Source organism: Myotis davidii, unplaced genomic scaffold, assembly GCF_000327345.1.
Source record: "Myotis davidii unplaced genomic scaffold, ASM32734v1 scaffold458, whole genome shotgun sequence".
Lineage (NCBI taxonomy): Eukaryota > Metazoa > Chordata > Mammalia > Chiroptera > Vespertilionidae > Myotis > Myotis davidii.
The window spans coordinates 2869035-2886400 of NW_006289819.1; the positions used below are offsets into that span (position 1 = coordinate 2869035).

The window sequence follows — 17366 nt, forward strand, 5'->3', positions numbered from 1 at the left end:
GAGGGATTCCCTGAGAAGGGAAAGGGTCTGCGGAGGGATTCTCTGGGGGGCAGCAGGGATCTGTTGTGATCCAGAGGAGGGTTCTGGCAGGAAATCTCCGGAAATTCTATGCTTGGCTCCGTATTAACTCTTGCTTCAAGAGAGCAAGAAAATCCCGGTTTTTCACTGATTATAGATACAAACCTAGGACTTCAAGAAGCAGCAGGTGTAACTCCCCAAGCACAGCTCCCCACATCCGCAGCCCCGGGCACAGGCCGCACACTCACACCCCTTCATCTCCACACTCAGCTCACTCCGCTTACACATCCATTTGCCTCACTGCCCTCACACTTGCACACTTGAGCCTGCATGGCAGCCAGACAGCAGAAATCTGCTGTGCTTGCATGCCCTGCACCAACCACTTCATGCTTGTGCTCTCACAGCACCACCGTGCACACCCAGGGAGGGGCGTGTACACACTCACAGTTTTGTGCATCCTCGTGCCCACTTTCTTGCACATTTTTGCTTGCTCAACGTCCTCATCATTTGAAATGTCTCTGTAGTTGTTTTCTTTTCCATGTGTCCTTCCTCTTTCCTTTTTTTCTTCCCTTTAACAAGGAAGTTGTTTTGATATCATTCCTTCCTTCCTCCCTGTCTTTCTCCCCCCAGCAGCTCCTGACCTTCTCTCTGTCCAGCTTTGTGCACCCTGTGAGGTGGATGTGGTATCGGAACTTCTAAGAGAGGAGGCTGGATCTGAATGGTGGTGAAGCAGGGGTTGTTTTTGGGGGGCGCAGGGGGGTATTGTAAGCAGAGACTGGCTAAAATTTTTCTTGGAAATTGTATTGGAATGCAACAAAATACTGGCCCTGGCAATCTGTGCTCCCCTCGCTCTCCCCTCTCACCCTAACTGTGCAAGTCCATTACTGAGGGCCCGTGGTCAGGGGCAGGTGGGAGCTAGACCTTCTCCACAGAGGCTGTGACACACAATATAGCTCTTTCACTTTCTGACTTGAGACCTTGAGGAGCTCATTTCCTCCCTAAGGCTCAGTTTTACGCCCTGTAAAATGGGGCAGCTAATCCAAGGCTGTTGTGAGAATCCAAGGGAACTGGATGATAGTTCAGTCAGCAGCAGTGGCATTTGCTTCCGTTGTGATTATGACACTGCTGTGTGCTTGGGCCAGGCTTGCAGCCAGGGTCTTGCCCTTGAGAAGCTCGTGGTCCCTGGGGGAACAGATTGCATCATGGGAATGTAGAGCAATTCAGTAACCTCTTATTGATTGCTAACTGTGTGCCAGACTCTGGGCTAGGCCCTTTCAGCCAGGCTGCCTTGCTTCCTATGGGACTAACAGCTGTGTGGAAGAGGCAGCCCACCACCACCCCTTAGGAGCTACTGAGATTGAGCTCATCATGAGTTCACCTAAAGCAACTTAAATTCTGAGCTGAGATTAGAAAGTTAGGGGTATTTAACATGAAAAGGCAGAGGGGAGAGTCCAGAGGCCAAAGTGAGATAATTCCCAGAGGAGACCAAGAAGGGGCTATCTGAATTGGGTTTTGAGAGGTGAGTAGGAGTTTTCCAGTTGAAGAAAGGGCATTCCAGACAGGAAAAAATAGTATGAGTGAAGACTCAGAGGTCTTGTTATTTGTGGGGTATCAGAGATATAGTGGATCACAGAGGGCCTTGAATGCCCGCTTAAGTAGCTGTGACTTTATTCTGAGAACACAGAAGGGAGACCCAAAGGATTAAAGCCTGGGAGTGGGAGGTGCAGGGTGTGTTATGATCAGATTTGTTTCTGGAAGAGGATTCTGTGGTTCTGGGAAATGGATGAAGGTAGGATGCTCAGTGAGGAGGAGGAGGGTTCAGATAAGTCAGGTGAAAGGATGGTGGCTTGGATAGGGCAGTGACATGGAGCCGTTTAGAAGGCACATTTATTAAGACAGGGTGATTTGTTGGATGTGGGGGTGAGGAAGAGGAAGGGGTCCAGGTTCCTGGAAGTGAAAAGTGGGGCCTTCACAGAGCTAGGGACTTAGGAGGAGAGGTAGATTTGGAAGGCAGATAATGAGCTCAGGGTTGGACGCATTGCTTTGAGATGCAGCATTTGAGGTTGGGGCAGGGTGGGCGGACCTCCAGCAGGGGGTTGAGTGTGAGCATCTGGAGTTGGAGAGAGAAGTCTCCGCCTGTGAAAGGATGGAGTTATGTGAGGGTAGAGCTGTGCTCATCACGAGAAGACAGCCTCAGTGGTTAAGACCACAGACTCTGGTTTCTAACTGCTGGGGTTCAACTCCACTTAACAGCCGTGTAACTTTGAGCAAAGCTTAACATCTCTGAGTCAGTTTTCTCATTTGTCAACTGTGTGTAATAAAATTCGGTGCCGTGTAGGGTTGTTGTGAGGGTTAAAGTTAATGTGCTGCAAGTGCTTAGGACAGGGCCTGGCATCTAGTAAGCACCTGGTCAGTATTAGCCATTGTTATTGTGATCAACATGGGTGGTGCACACCCACCTCCATGAGAATGAGGGGCCTTTACAAACCACCTTGTTCAGGTGAGGGCACCTGCTCATCTAAAGTAGCTGCAATTCTGAGCTTAGGCTAGCAAGTTGGGGGAGCGCACAAAGGGAGTGCCCAGCTCTCATCCCTCATCGTGTTTATGCGACTGTGTGTGCTGCTCGGGTATCTTTGATCTACAGATGGGCCCGTATGGGGAGACTAGAGGAAGAAGGCCTGGAGAAGAGACCCCATGTTTGGGGTGGATGGAGGGCATTCTCAGAAGGGGCAGACTCAGCATGTTCACTTGCCCATTTCCCTCACCCTGCCTGAACCTTGGGTATCTAGTGAGGTTCCTTATTCCCACATCTGCCTCTGAGGTTCAGGTGCACCAGTATCTTCTGTGTCCCCAACCTCCAGATCTGAAAAGGATGTTTCTCGCTCCTCAGCAGTGTTTTAGCTGCTGCATCCAGGAGCTGTTCCTGGTGCAGCCCAAGGGGCTTGCCTGAGGGTTGCTCGGGGGGGCGGGGGGGGGGAGGCATCTGGGCTTCTCTGCATTTCAACTTGTTCCTGGTCCCGCTACCAGGCCACGACGAAGAGCCCTGCTGGGGGCCAGCCCCAGGTTGCTGCCAAGGCCTTCTTACCTGATCTTGGTCCTGGCCACCAACCTCAGCCCTTCTGAGGCCTTTCTGGATGCCAATCAGAGATATCTAACCTGTTTCCAGTACCAGTCAGGTTCCCTCTGAGTAGCTTTCTAGTTGATCTTCCGGGTGTATGCAGTAGTTCTGATTGTTCTGGGCTTATCTTAGGATGAGTCTAGAGTAATTCTGGTGAAGCGGAGGGGTGATTCTGATGGTCTGTCTAGGTGGGTTAGGGGCCAGTCTGATCCTGGACTGCTGTGGTTCCAGGTGCTGTTGAATCCTGCCTTGATGACAATCTTTGTGCTCTAGGGTCTTTCCAAATGCCCATTTCATCTGTTCTCGGACCGCCTTTGGCCATTTGGAGCACACACCTTTTTCCAGGTGTGGCTCCTGCTCAGTTTAGGTCCCATCTGTGGACACCAGCCCCAGTCTCCTGGTGTGGCCATGGAAGTGGCAGTATTGCCAGCTAGCTGGCTTGGGGGTGCGGGGGTGGGGATCGGATCCTCCCTGTTCTCGCCTGGGACTCTGCTCCTCTGCCCCAGGGTCCCTGAGCAGCGGTAGAGCCAACAGCCTCACATCTGGCACTGTGAGGCCCCGCTGGCGTCCCCAGACAAATGGGCCTTTGAGTTTCGGACACGGAAGCTGGTTTGTCTGGCCAGACCCGCCTGACGGCCTGTGTGCTAGGAGCAGTGGCCAAGGGAACTTTGTGGAGAAACTCAATGGTCTGGGGGAGGGGAGCCATCCTGAGTGGGTCCCAGGACTATTGGTTCTTGGGGCTGGGGGTGATGGAGGCAGGAGAGGGTGAGGCCCACGGGGTCAGCGCGGATGGTACTGGGCTGGTGAGTCTTCCATCAGTGAGGACATCTCCCGCGTTGGCAAAGGTGGTCAGTCTCAAGTGAGGATGATTCCCAGACACAGGAGGCTGGCCCGGGCTGGTGAGGACCCCCTCCCGGAGCCCCATTCCGTGTGTCGGCTTTGGGAGGAACTAAGATGGCATGCTGTGGGGCGGGGATCCATGTGCATGTGGGGGCGGGAGGTTGAGGATAAGCCCGTTTCAAGGTGTAGCTTATGTCTAATGGGCACCAGCAGTGCCAAGTCGCCGAGCTGTGGTGAGGTGGTGATGAGATGGAGTGGGCGTGCCTGGCCCTTACCCCCACCCAGGATGGTGCCCACACTGGTGGAGGCTCAGTAATGGTTCTAGAAGGAAGGGGCCGGGCTTTGTTGCTCTATGTGTGCCAGCGGAGGAGGCATCCAGGGCACGCCTTCATTTTAAAAATTATAGAGAAGCAGAAAGTCAAAAATAAATATTGTTTCTAAAGCTTCTTTGAAGGCTGCATGTACGCTGGTGTGGTTCTTCGAAGCTGGCCTGTTTTCTGTGAACTCATTCATGCATTCATCCACTCATTCAGCAGACCTGGATGGAGCACCTACTATGTGCCAGCTCTCTGCTGGGTATTGGGGATACAGAGCTGGACCGGGCACACACCCAGCTTAGGGGTGTGACTCAGCGGCCACTCAGAAAATGTGTAAATAAATACATCATCACATTTGTGGTCACTGCTTCAAGGCCAGGCCCAGCATGTAGTCTAGGACATCATGTGAGAAAGGACCATTGGCCCTGAGATCTGAGGAGTAATTGGCTGGAAAAACATGCCTAGTGTGTTCCTGGCAGTGGCATAGGCTGGGAGATTGGAAGAAACGTGGCACATCTGAGGATCAGAAGAGGAAGCTCTTGCATTTGGCTGGTGGGAGGGAAGGGCACATGGGCAGGTAGTGCTGTAGAGGGGGGCCTCGCCAGCTGCTCCACTGGCTGGATGGTTATGCCGGGGAGTTTGGACACAGTTTTACTACTGAAGCCAGGGACTTGGGCTGTGTTGTTTACAGCTGTATCCCGGGTGGCTGGGAGCAAGTCTGGCACATAGTAGGTGCTCAGGAGTATCGAATAAGCGAGTGAATGCGTGAAGTGAGGGCATTGTCACTAAATGGGGATCTCCCTTCAGGAACAATTCCATAACCTGCTTTTTCCCCTCCCTGCATAAACAGTTACTTTTGAATGTCTTTCTGTGTCAGTAGTTATTCTGCTGTGAGGAAATTCTTAATGTTCTCCTTCTATCCACTCTCTCCAGGAAGGAGCAGAGGCCTCGGTTATCCAAGAGTGCTGGTTGTCCAAGAGTAACTGGTGTGAGCAAGCAAAGACCTGGTGAGTGTGCCCAAAGTGTGCGGGGTGTGCGTGTGGCTGAGAGACGACGGAGGCCTGGACCAGGGCGGCGGTGATGGAGGTGGAGAGAGGGGTTTTGAGTTCTCTGAGGGAGGTGGAGTAGATAGGACAGGGTGAAGGATTGAATGTGGGGCATGAGGGAGGGGAGGTGTCAGGGATGCTGCCCAGGTTTCTGACCGGAATGGATGATGGAGGTGGGTGGGGACTGATACACAGCTGGTCGGCTGCTGCAGGTGTGAAATAGGCTTCTGGGTGACATCCTGGGATCTCCGCTTTTCCGTTTACCGTGTTTCTGTAGAAAAGACTGTTCTCTTCAACTGTCGATTGTGGTAGGAGGAGTAGGGTACCCATAGGATCGGAGCACCTCATTCCTAGTCTCCTTGAGGTCCGCTTCTCCTTTCTTTCCGCTAGAAGCACAAGTGGGTGGGTTGGAGAGTTCGGTTGGAATCAGAGCATGACGGGCCTTGGATGTCGGGCTAAAGACTGGACTGTTTGCTGAGGGTGATAGGGTGGCATTGAAGGTTCTTGAGCAGAGAAGCAGCATTGGTGCATTCCTCTACCTATTTTCCCATCCTTTTGTCTACTTGTGAAACATTGTGTCTACTGTGAAATAAAGCAGCCAAGCAAAGTGCGCTAAAAAGGGGCCATTGGTTTGCGTGCACAATGGATTGGGAGGGAGTGACCAGAGGCATGAAGCCCACTTAAAAGGTAGGCGGTTGCCCTGGCCAGGTAGCTTGGAGTGTCATCCCGTGCACCAAAAGGTTGTGGAAGGTCAGGGCACATACCTAGATTGTGGGTTCTATTCCCAGTTGGGGCGTGTACAGGGGCAACCAATCAATTTTTCTCACATCAATGGCCCTCTCTCTCTCTCTAAAAATCAATAAATGTATCCTCGAGTGAGGATTTTTTAAAAAAGAGGGCAGTGGTGAAGGTCTTACTGGCGTGGTGGTTGGGATGGGTGCAGGGCAGATTCAAACGTATTGACCCGCTCTTGACCCGCTGGGTGTGTGGAACGAGGAAAAGGGAGCATTTGAGGAGGACTGGTTGGCTTGGGTGACCGGGTCACAGTGGCACCGTCACTGAGATGGGGACCTGGAGGAGGAGCGGGATGGGGGAGGATGAGTTCTGTCGAGCCATCCTCTGAGAGCTTGAAGGCAGAGCCTAAGACTGTCTTGTTCATCATCTTGCCTCCTGGCTCAGGGCCCAGCAGGGCTCACTGAACAGTTCTGCACAGTTCAGCCGAAGGGAGAGGGCATGGAAGAGAGGGGTCTGGCCTGGGCAGGGGAGGGAGTGAGCGTGTATTGGGCATCTGCCAGGGCCAGGTCCTGTGCGGTGAGATGGACATTGAGGTTATTGAGAAGCAGCAGCAAGGAAGGACTTGTCACAGGTGAGAAGGGTCAGACGGGAAGGGTGGGTGTGGGAATACCTTACATCCCTTTACCTGTCCATTCTGAGATGATGGATCTTACCTACCTGGGAGCCCACTCTTACCAGAAAAGGTGCCTGCAAGTGAAACCCCCTGTCTTCTGGGGAGGCCACTGGCTGCTGGCATGTGTGAAGGTGGGGTTCCTGTAAAGCTCTGTTTCTGGAGGCAGTGCTGATTGGAGGGTGAGGGGAAGGTACACTGAGATCCTGGGGCCCAGGGACAGCTGGTATAAGCGTTTAGTCAGGCAGAGGCCTCCCTGGGTACGGGCCCAGGGTGCTCGTAGTGGACTGGGCTCTGGGGCAGGGTCCAGGGCAGGTGCTAGGCTACCTCAGTGAAAGATCGTGCTGTCCACATCAGGGTTTTTCAACCTCAGTACTGTTGACATTGACCAGATAACCCTTTGTTGTGGAGGCTGGCCTCTTACAGGATGTCTGTAGGATATCTAGCAGCCTCCCTTGCTTCTTCCCACTAGATGCCAGTAGCACCTGTCCCCCACCCCTGTCCTCAGTGTTGACAAATGTCTCCAGACATTGTGTAATGTCCCACGGGGGATGGAACCACCCTGGATTGATACCACCTCTTGCTGCCTTTACTAATCTGTACAAACCTGGAAAACTGGGGGTGGCCAGTCCAGGGAGCTAGTTAGTGATGGGCGGGTCCCTTGAGCTGAGTTCTGAAGGCGAGGAGGTGGGGACAGGAGAAGGGCCTTCTTCTCAGTAGAGAGAGCAGCAAGTGCAGAGGCCCCGGGGCAGCCACAGGGGTGAGCATTACCCCAAGGGAGGCTCCACTCCCCTGCGGAGGGAGGCTGAGGGCTGGTGGCTTGGGATTATGGCTGCAGGAAGGTGCCTCTGCTGGTCCCTCGGGTCTGCCCCCAGAGCTACGCCTCTGCTGGACCTTCTGCCCTCCTCCTCTCTCCCTGCCCCCCCCCCCCAGACTCTGGCCACTCTTTCTCACCCCCCCTCCACTCCCAGGGGAGCCCGGGAGGCTGAGGGGCCCAGCTGTGGGCGGGCAGGCGGGCTGTGGCTGCGCTCGATGACAGGCCAGCTGGCTGGAAGAGAGACAGGCAGCCTGCTGTCGGCTGCCTCCTTCCCCAGGGCTGGGGTCCCGCCTGAGCCTGTGATTTATTCCGGTCATAATTCGGCGGTTGGTTTGGTGAGAGTTGGAAACATGTTGGTTTCCCCTTCCCAAGTGTAACAAGCCTGTTTCCGCCTCCGTGGCCGCTGCTGCAGTGCCACGCGGTGAACTGTCCAGGACGTGACAAAAGGGCTCGGTTAGCTGCCCGCTGATTAGAAGATGAACAGCTTCCAGCTCTCGCTGCCCTCAGGCTCCTCTTGCTCTAACACCAGCCTCTCCCTGTGGCCGGCGCTCTCTGGGGCCCTGGAGACCCCTCCTTCTGCTGATGTCCATTTTGGGGCCCCGGCCTCCTGGGAACCAGGATTCCGGCCTGGGGAGGCGACTGAAGGAACAGGTGGTATTTGGAGATTAATTAATATTTGTGAATAACAACACGTGCCGAAGGGAAACAAATCAATCTGTGTTTGCGTATTCACGAGGAGGTCAGAATGATCCCCTCTGTGCTCCAGCCAGGGAAACCCCCCCCATTTCTGGCATCACAGGGCCCCCGGGGGTGGGGCTCTAAGGCTGACAAGGGTGGCTAGGTTGGGCTGCATGAAGGTGACATGACCTCTGTGTAACATGCATTTCCATGACGATTGTATTGAGTCCCGTGGCTTGGTGTGGTGCCTGCTCCCTCCTCCCTTTTCCCTCAGAGAAGTGACTCCCAGGGTCTTTGATTTCACAAACCAGTACAGTTTCCAAAAGCACTTGGGGGCCTGACATGGGGTTGGCAATTTTTTATTTTGCCAAATAAAGACATTATTTTTTTTTAAAAAAAAAAAAACTGCTATCTGCTACCACCATCATTTCATACCAGAAAGGACATTTTAACACCAAGGACAAAATTTGAAAATAAAGGACAGTTCTTCCCAAGAAAGGGCAGTTGGCAGTTTCACACTGACAGCAAAGAAAAAGGGTATATTGTATATTAAAAGCCATTCTGAATGTAGGAAAATTACATTTAATTATATTCTGCAGCATCATACAGTGTGGAGTTTGTTTTCCTGTCCATGTCAGTTCGTTAGAACCGATGGTCCACAGTGCAGTTCAGAGATGCGCCTGAGTGTACAAATGTTCAGGCCTTGTTTCATCTCAGGTGTTAAAAGCCCAGACTCACCCAGCCGTGGTGGCGAAAGTGGACGCCCTGCTCTTAACACTGTCACGCCGGATTCTCTGCAACCCCAGCACGGCTGGCATCGTCCCCTCCCTGCTCCTCGCCCACCTTTTTCCCACAGGTGACCCTGAGCACTCTGGAGCGGGGGCCGCCCAGGGGTCGGGACTCTTGACGAGGAGGCCCCAGAGCTGGGAGTGGCCTGCACCACCTGACACGGGACAGGCTCTGTGCCCAGAATCTGGGACGGGAGGGCAGCTTGCTCATGCCAGGAGCTGGTGAGGGAGAGGCCCTGCTTCGGACAGCTACATGGTTGCCTGAGTTCCCTGAGAAAGTGTCTGTGTTTGTGTGTCCCCGTACCTCCGCTCTCTCTGGGCAGCCATGTCCCTGTGTCCATGGGCCCCTGGAAGAGCTCTCTGGGGAGGAAATGTCTTTTCAACTTCTCCACCTTTGTCTGTTCTGCTTTCTGGACCTGAACAGTGTCACGAATACCCTAGACCCAGAAACACAGGGGGTCCTAGAGTCCCCAAGTAAGAGCCACTTGTCTTTTGTCACATCCAGCTGAGGTTACCAGAAGCCCAGGTTCTCTGACACCATGGTCAGAATCTCATCCAACATTGTCCCTCGTGCTGTCTGCTCTGTGTTATATCCCCATGGTGGCTGTGTTATGGACATAGAACCCTTTCAGTCTATAATGGGTGACACCTCTACGATAAAGCACTGGAGAGTAATACAACTGTAATGTCTACCAGGCAGCTGCACTCCCATGATGTGTGGAACCCCTACACTATGTTGATGTCTGGACCAGACAACTACCTCTGATGTCTGCACCTGGGTGTTACATTGCTGTGTGCACCAAGGCAGCTACAGAGGATTAAGCCTCTGTGATAATTACATTGGGGAGTTACATTTCAGGGTGACTGTGCTGTGTAATTGTACCTCCATAATATGTGTTTTATGTAGTTTCATCCCCTTTATGTCCGAACCAAGGAGCTATGCTCCCAGGATGTTGTTCCTCAGGGTTGAGTCCCTGTGATATCTGCACTGCGGGGGTTCACACCGGCTGCTTTCCCTGAGGTTAAACCTTTTGAATGTTGTATTGTTGCCCCCATGACATCTGTATAAGCCCCTCTCCCTGTCTTTTGGTGCAACACTCCACTGAGCTGTGAGCCATGATATCTATCCCAGGGACTACAGGAGGTTGTGTCGGGACCATACCTGCTTGTCAGCCTGACAGGGCATTTCGCCTCCTGATGTCTGCTGGGATGTTGAATTCTGTTGTTGGCTGCACCGCTGAACACAGCGCCATGATGACCAAGCCCAGACAGGGCTCTGTGATATGTGACCTCCATCCCTAAATGGCCATGCAGGGAGGGCATAATTGTGGGGGCTCCCTCTCCTGGTCTCAGCCACCTGAGCTCTGTGATCATTGAGCAGAACCCCACGTGTTATATAGATGGGGCTGGATGCCCATATACCCCTTTCAACCTACTTTCACAGCTCAGCTCCTATCTCAGACTTCTGGCAAGATTCAGGACAAGGGACATCTCCCACCCATTTCCCTTTGTGTTCAGCCCGCTCCACTTCAGAGTCCTGCTTGCTTTGTCCCAGCCCCTTTGCTCACCTACTGCCCTCTGATCTCATGACCTTTGACTTTCTCACTTGAGACTAGGATTCAAGTTCTAGGAAGGAGTAGAGCCATCTTTGAGCCCTGTCCTTTCGTGTTCACCTCTTTGAAGGCCTCTTATACTCTCTCCCTATAGTCCTGTCACCTCCTTGCAAATTTTCTTATTGTGGGTCAACTGTGGTCACAACTCTCCCACCAGAGTCAGTGCATACCACTGTAGGGCCATGAGGTATGTTCACTATCACTCACTCGCCCTCTGTGTCTGGTGGCATTTTTAGAGCATCAGTGAGGGACTTATGTGCCAGCCCCTGCCCGGAGGAAAGTAGAAACAAAGCTGGTGGTCACTGAATCCCCTGAAGCCCTCCATGTGGGGACATGGAAGAGACCCTCAGGAGTTCCCCATTGGGGCTGGGCCATGGACGCAGTGCATCTGTACTTCCTGGTGTGAGCAAAGGCCTGGAGGCATTTAGTCGGCCCAAATGTGATCTTCCCCATGCACAGGTGCCTGTCTGTGTGGGTGACACTTTGGAGCCTGTGGCTCTGTGAAGTTTGCCCATATCCCTGCTGGGACAAGAGCAGAGGAGGTGTGGGTTGAATCTAGGGTTCAGCACCCCCATCCCTGGCCACTAGGGCCTCCGTATAGTTTCCCATTGGAATGGGAAGGTGCCATGGGAATTGGTAGGATGGGGGTAGCCAGGTGGGCAGCTGCAACTTGTCAAGAGCGTGTCCTGGCGAACCTGGACAGGTTGTGGCTCTGACTTCAAGCCTCTGATTCCTGGATCCTATCAGCCACTATCAAGTTTGTGCTCAGGTCTGCACTCAGCATGTGGGGTCTGGCCTCCTGCCTGTTCCCTCCCTGCTGAGACAGGAGGGGGAACAGGGTGCCCCAGGGGCTCTGGAGTCCCTAGCCTGTATGGGTCTGCTAACTTCTCCCTGATCTCTGTCTCTGTCTTGTTTTGTGTAGTCTCTGTATCTCTGACCTCGTTTCTCTGCCCCTGACCCTTATGGAGGCCAGTTGGGAAGGCAGGATCTGGGGTGGAGTGTCCCTGCCCCCTATTCAGGTTTAGAGAATGACCTGAAGGCCTCTTACACTCTCTCCCTATAGTGTGACTATTGGGCTATTTTTTTTTGGGGGGGGGGGTCACTGGAGGGTCAGTGAGAAGCCTAGGTGGTCACAGGGGTCAGAAGGTGATCATTGAATAGTACAAGGGGGGATCTGTTGAATTGGGCTCTGGATGGTCAGTGAAGATGAGCGGGTGTCTGGGTGGTAAGGCCAGGAGGTGGCATGGGTGGGCAATAGGGACATTGGTGGATAACAACTAACTAGCTTGCCCTTCTCTCTCTCTCTTTTTTTATTGATTAAGTTATTACATATGTGTCCTTATCCCCATGTTACCCCCTACCCCCCCACTCATGCCCTCACCCCCCTGTTGTCTGTGTCCATTGGTTAGGCCTATATGCTTGCATATAAGTCCTTTGGTTGATTAGCTTGCCCTTCTCTCCATCACAGGTAGATTGTCCTGGGCTGTGGCTGGCCGTGGCACTGGAGCTCTGGATGGCCCCTGAACCAGCACCAAGGAGAAGGATGGTGCCCCTTGTGCCCGCACTCGTGATGCTTGGTTTGGTGGCGGGCGCCCATGGCGACAGTAAGTCTGACCCTTCAAGGTGTGGGCTCTCCCAGCTCAAAAGGTGGTGTCCCTCCTAGCAGGACTCTGGGATGGGGGCAGGACCAGCTACTAAGAAAGACAGGATGGCTAGCTACCCCTCCAGACCTTCTGTCCTAGAGAACCCCTCACGGAGAGCCCCCATTCATGCTTCTGGGAGCATCCTGTGGAATGCCACATGTCCCTTAAGGCACTGCAGGATTGGGCATGTCTGAGTGTTATCCTGTTTTATGGGCTGACGGTACGACATGTCCAAAATTCATGTGGTCATTGGGTGACATGCTCAGGCGTGTATTGTGTCCGCCACTGCAAATATGTGCAGAAGGCACAGCGTGAGCCATGTCGGGGGTTGGCGTGGGAATGGGGGGGTGCTGCACCAGGAATGTGAATGACCACGGAATGCCACTTGTATCCACAGATACGGAGAGGGCTCAGAAGGCAGAGCCATTATAGCTCTTCCCTGGGCTGGACCCTGGAGATTGAGGTGTGGAGACACTGAGCCCCTCCTTCCCTCTCCCCTGAATCTTCAAGACAAAGGGGCATCTCCCTCTCCCCAGCCCTCTGCACTTGCCCAGGAGGCAGCTGGGCTCCAGCACCCCTGTGTGTGTGTTGGGGGAGGTGGGACTGTCCCCTGCTCAGATCCAACTCCGAACTTTCATCCCTTTCCTGCCGCCCTTCCCCCTGCCTGGCACTACGAGACTGGCCGCCCCGTCACCATGGTTACCATTGCTTGGTTACTGGTGGGAGGCGGGGCACGGGGCGGATTTAGCCAATCTGCACACTGAGGGGGAGGGGCGAGGTCGGAGCCAAGGTCCCTGGGGGAAGGGGCTGTTCCCAGCCTGTTCTGAGCCCAGAGGTGGCTCAGGGCCAACCCAGGGGTCAGCAGGCCATAGGGTTTTCCACACCCCCCTCTCCAAGTCGCTAGGCAAAGATCTCTCTCCTTGCTCCACACAGTCCCTTTCTCCTAATGGCTCATTAATTATTCAGGACCAGATCTGGAGAGGGGTTGGACTGGAGCTCCTGCCCTTTGTCCTCCCTGGTGGGGCTAGAAGGGCAAGAGGGAGGGGAGGTATTCCTCCCAGGGCGTGGGGATGAGGGGTAATGGGAGCACTGAGGGGCAGGCAGTGAGAGGGCTGGACAAGCCGGAGTCGGGTGGGGATTGGGGGTGGTTGGAGGCTGCTTGAGCCTGTAGGGGCAGGTTGGGGTAAAAGTCATCAGGTGTCTCCCGCATTGGCAGGGAGGCGAAGGCTTGTCAAGACTTAGGTGTGGTCAGTAGCCCTTGGACACTGTGGCCCTTGGACATTGCTCTCCCTCCCCCACCCTGGACACACTCAGGGCCTTCAGACAGGGAGCGTGAAGGCAGAGGGAGGACCGCCCAGCTGGGCTTTCGGAGTCAACACATCCTGGGAGAATAACTGCTTCTCCCCCTGCTTCAGACCCAACATGCCCCAGCCTGTACCCCTCACTCTCATCCCCCCAAACCTGCTCGTCTTCCTGTGTTTTCTCTCCTGGTGCATGGCATTACCACCCACCCAGCCACCCAAGTCAGAAACCTCGGCCTCCTCCGAGCCTCCTCCCTCTCATACCCCACACCTAATCCATCACCAAGTTCTGTTTTTTCTGCCTTCTAAATATCTCTGGAATGCATCCATTTCTCTCTCTGCTCCCTTCACCCAAGCCACCCTCAGCTCTGGTTTGGGCTCTCCTCTCTCTTTTCTCATAATCCATTCTTCATTCCAAAGTAAGAGTCACGTTGCAAAATGAAAGTTTAATCATGTCACCCTCCCACCCCCCCCCACCCCCAGTTTAAAACCCCTCACTGCCCTAGCTGGTAAGAGTCACGTTGCAAAATGAAAGTTTAATCATGTCACCCTCCCATCCCCCCCCCACCCCCAGTTTAAAACCCCTCACTGCCCTAGCTGGTTTGGCTCAGTGGATAGATTGAGTCTGCAGAAGCACACATCTGTTTTTATTTCAGAAGTACACACCTGTGCCCTAGCTGGTTTGGCTCAGTAGATAGAACATTGGCCTGCGGACTAAAGGGTCCCGGGTTCGATTCCAGTCAAGGGCACATGCCCGGGTTGCGGGCTCTAGCCAATCAATGATTCTCATCATTGATGTTTCTCTCTCTCTCCCTTCCTCTCTGAAGCCAATAAAAATATATTTAAAAATAATAATAAAACCCCTCACTCCCCTCTCTGTTGCCTTCAGGATCAAGCCTAAGGGTCTCAGCTCTTCGTTAGGCCCTGCATTGTCAAGTATCTGCCAACCTTATCCTGCAGTCTGGACGCTCCCCTCCCACATCCTCCTCCCCCCATGCTGACCTCGCTCAGTGCTCAGTTCTCCCCAGGCCTCTGTTCCTCTTGTTTCCTCTGCTTGGGACACTGCTCCCCATCCCCTTCCCTGACCAGTTCCTGCTCACCTGGAGCCATCACTTCCTCCATGTGCTCGTCCTTTGTGCTCCCCTCAGATTGCATGATTGTGACTCTCTGCTTTGGGTCTGCCTGTCCTATTGGACTGTGAGCTCTGAGGGATCAGGCCATGTCCAGCTCAGATCCTGGTGAATGAAGGGGTGGGTTAGGCCTGGACCCCCAGTAGGAATTGGTGCAGAGCAGAACAGTTTTTAGAGCAGAGTCAACAAAACCTTCACGCTGGTCCCTTAAGAACCAGAGGTCAGGGTCTTGAATGTAGGAACCAGCCAGAGACCCTGAAATAGATGAATTGGGCTCTGCTCCCAGGCAGAGAACCATGAGATGGGCCTGGGCTGGGCCGTGGTGACCTGACCGGGGAGGCAGGGTCTGTCTTCCAGGCCTGCCTTCTACTGCACACACTTCTGGATCTGTCCCCCTGCTGTGGCCAGGCTTGAGCTGGGCTTGGGAGACTTCTAGCCAGGGGCGAGCCGCAAACGTGGGCAGGGCTGCCACAAAAGGTAGGGCAAGCACCCCAGAGAATTGACGACCGGAGCAGTGAAGCGTGGAGCGGACAAATGTGTTTCTATAGGACTCTTAACGAGACAAATGAATGGGGGCCCTGGCCTCTGAGGGGAGCCAAGGGAAGGGAGGTGGAGAAGCAGCTGCCAGAGGTAGCCCAGAGGCCCCAGCATCAATGCCTCGTCAGATCCAATGGAGACCTGGGCACCTGGGGCTTGGGCAGTTCCCCCAGCTTCTCAAGGGGAGGCTGTGGGGCCAGAGGTGGTCCTGAGCAGGAGGAGGTTTCTGCTCATATGCCATGCAGGTCAGGTGCCGGGCGGGAAGCATCCACACAGGCCTGCCTTCGGAACCTGCAGAGAGGGTTACTACTGCGGGTGCTGTGACCTGGCTGGGCACAGAGGCAGTGACCTAAGGATCTTGGGAGGAGGGTTGGGAGACTTCCTGGAAGAGGGGGAGCCCCTGCAGGGTGAGTGGGCATTTGCTAATGGGGGTATCACATAATGAGATGAGATTGGGGGAAGAAGCGCTGGTGGGCCTGGGCTTCTCCATGGAGCTGATGGGAGAGCCATAGTGAGAACCATGCCCCTTGTGTCCCCAGACCTCGTGGGATAGACAGGGATGCAGGGAACCTGGTTATGGCTCAGTTACTTGGAATCTTAGGCGCCAAGAGTCGATGCCTGATGGCTGGAGGGGTAGGTGGTGGGTGGGGACCAGGGTCTGAGTAGCTGAGGATGTGTCTGTCATATCATCCCCCGCCCCCCAGAGCCTGTGGAGCTGGAGCATGCAGGGTGCTGCACGCAGCTCTGCAGTGCCTCCCACCTGTCCTTACGGGTAGCGAAGACCTGGACTCCCGTCTAGACTCTGCCCTCTGTGGGACTTCCAGCAGGCGGTTTTCTCTCTCAGGGCCTGTTTTCCTATTGCGCAACGAGGGTAATCACTGAACAGGTTAACCGAGGTCACCTGTTCAAGGCACCTGGCACGTAGTATGTACTTCCCCTGTCGGAGACCATGACCTAGGGCTCCCTATGTGTCCCCAAGAACCCAGGGTTGTCTTTGAGCCTGCTTCCTGGGTGGGGGGCAGGGGCGGTCACCGGAGCCAGGACTAATGAGTCCCCAGCTCATTAGGCGGTTCGGGGCCTTGGGAAATCACCTCTCCAGGAGCTCCCTCCCCTGCCTGGCAGTCCCTCGCTACTGCGTGTCTGCTCTCCGCTTCCGTGTGCTGTTTGTGTAGTGTGCATGGGTACTCCGCAGGGAAGGCACAAAATAGCAGCGAGTCTCGGTGGAGGAGCCTTGGAGGGGCCCAGTTTGGCTGTCCCCAGGGCCGGACCCTGGGGGCGGGGGGGTGCCCACCCACTACTAGGCCAGCCCACCGTTTCCTCTCTCCCACCTTGCATGGTCTCAGCAGCCCAAGGGTTTCTGGATGCTGAACAGGCTCCCACAGGCTTGGGGGGTGGGACGCCCGAGAGGGGCAGGGCACACACAAAGACAAGGAGGTGCCCACGGGCCTGGCCTGTCGGAGCAGGCCTGGGCGGGGGGCTGAGCTGTGTTCCAGAACAGTGCGTGGCCCATGGTAGATGCTGTTTTTTTGAAAGAGTCAAAATAGGTGAGCCTGGAGAGGGAGGTTAGCAGGAGCAAGTGTGGGGAAGAGAGTGGGGAGATAGGCACAGGGTTTGAAGCTGGGGAGAGACATTGTCAAGTTTCTGCTACCTACTCACAGGTCTGACCGGTGAACAAAAGGGGCGAGGGCTTGGCAGGGCTTTGGGACGAGGGTGAGCTGGAGTTTGGTTTGGCTCCTGTGCTGTGTGAGGTGCCTTCAGGTGGGGGGCACTTGAGGGTGTTGAGGAAAACCAGAGCTGGGCCAGACTGAGGGGAGGGACCTGCCCCCTGGGCTGCCTGAGGCTTGGGCTGCTCTGCTAGTCTTGCCAAACTCTGGTGGGTGGGTGGGTGGGTGGCCAGGTGGGGCACTGGCCCCACTCCAGACTCCAAGGGGTGTTCTGCCTCCTACGTGCCCCAGGCCTTGGGCCCAGTCCAGCCTCCACACAGTACTAAGGCCTTTCCCCTTCTTGCTTTCTCCTGACCCATACCTGTCTGAGAGCCACTCCCCCAGTTTCTGGTTCTTTGTTTGGTGCTGAGGCCCTGCCCCGCCCCCAGGCACACCTGCCTGGCCATTCTGG

The 17366-nt window shown here is 54.7% G+C and overlaps 1 protein-coding gene across 1 annotated transcript in view; it reads left to right on the plus strand.

Moving 5' to 3' along the window:
* Positions 1-723: 723 nt before the first annotated feature.
* Positions 724-17366, plus strand: part of PTPRF (protein tyrosine phosphatase, receptor type F) — an 80744-nt gene continuing 64101 nt past the window's right edge. Inside the window, exons 1-3 of the mRNA XM_006762619.2 lie at positions 724-742; positions 5227-5300; positions 12109-12244. Coding sequence (XP_006762682.1) covers positions 12154-12244 — 91 coding nt within the window. The 5' untranslated portion in view covers positions 724-742; positions 5227-5300; positions 12109-12153. The remainder of the gene's footprint in view (positions 743-5226; positions 5301-12108; positions 12245-17366) is intronic.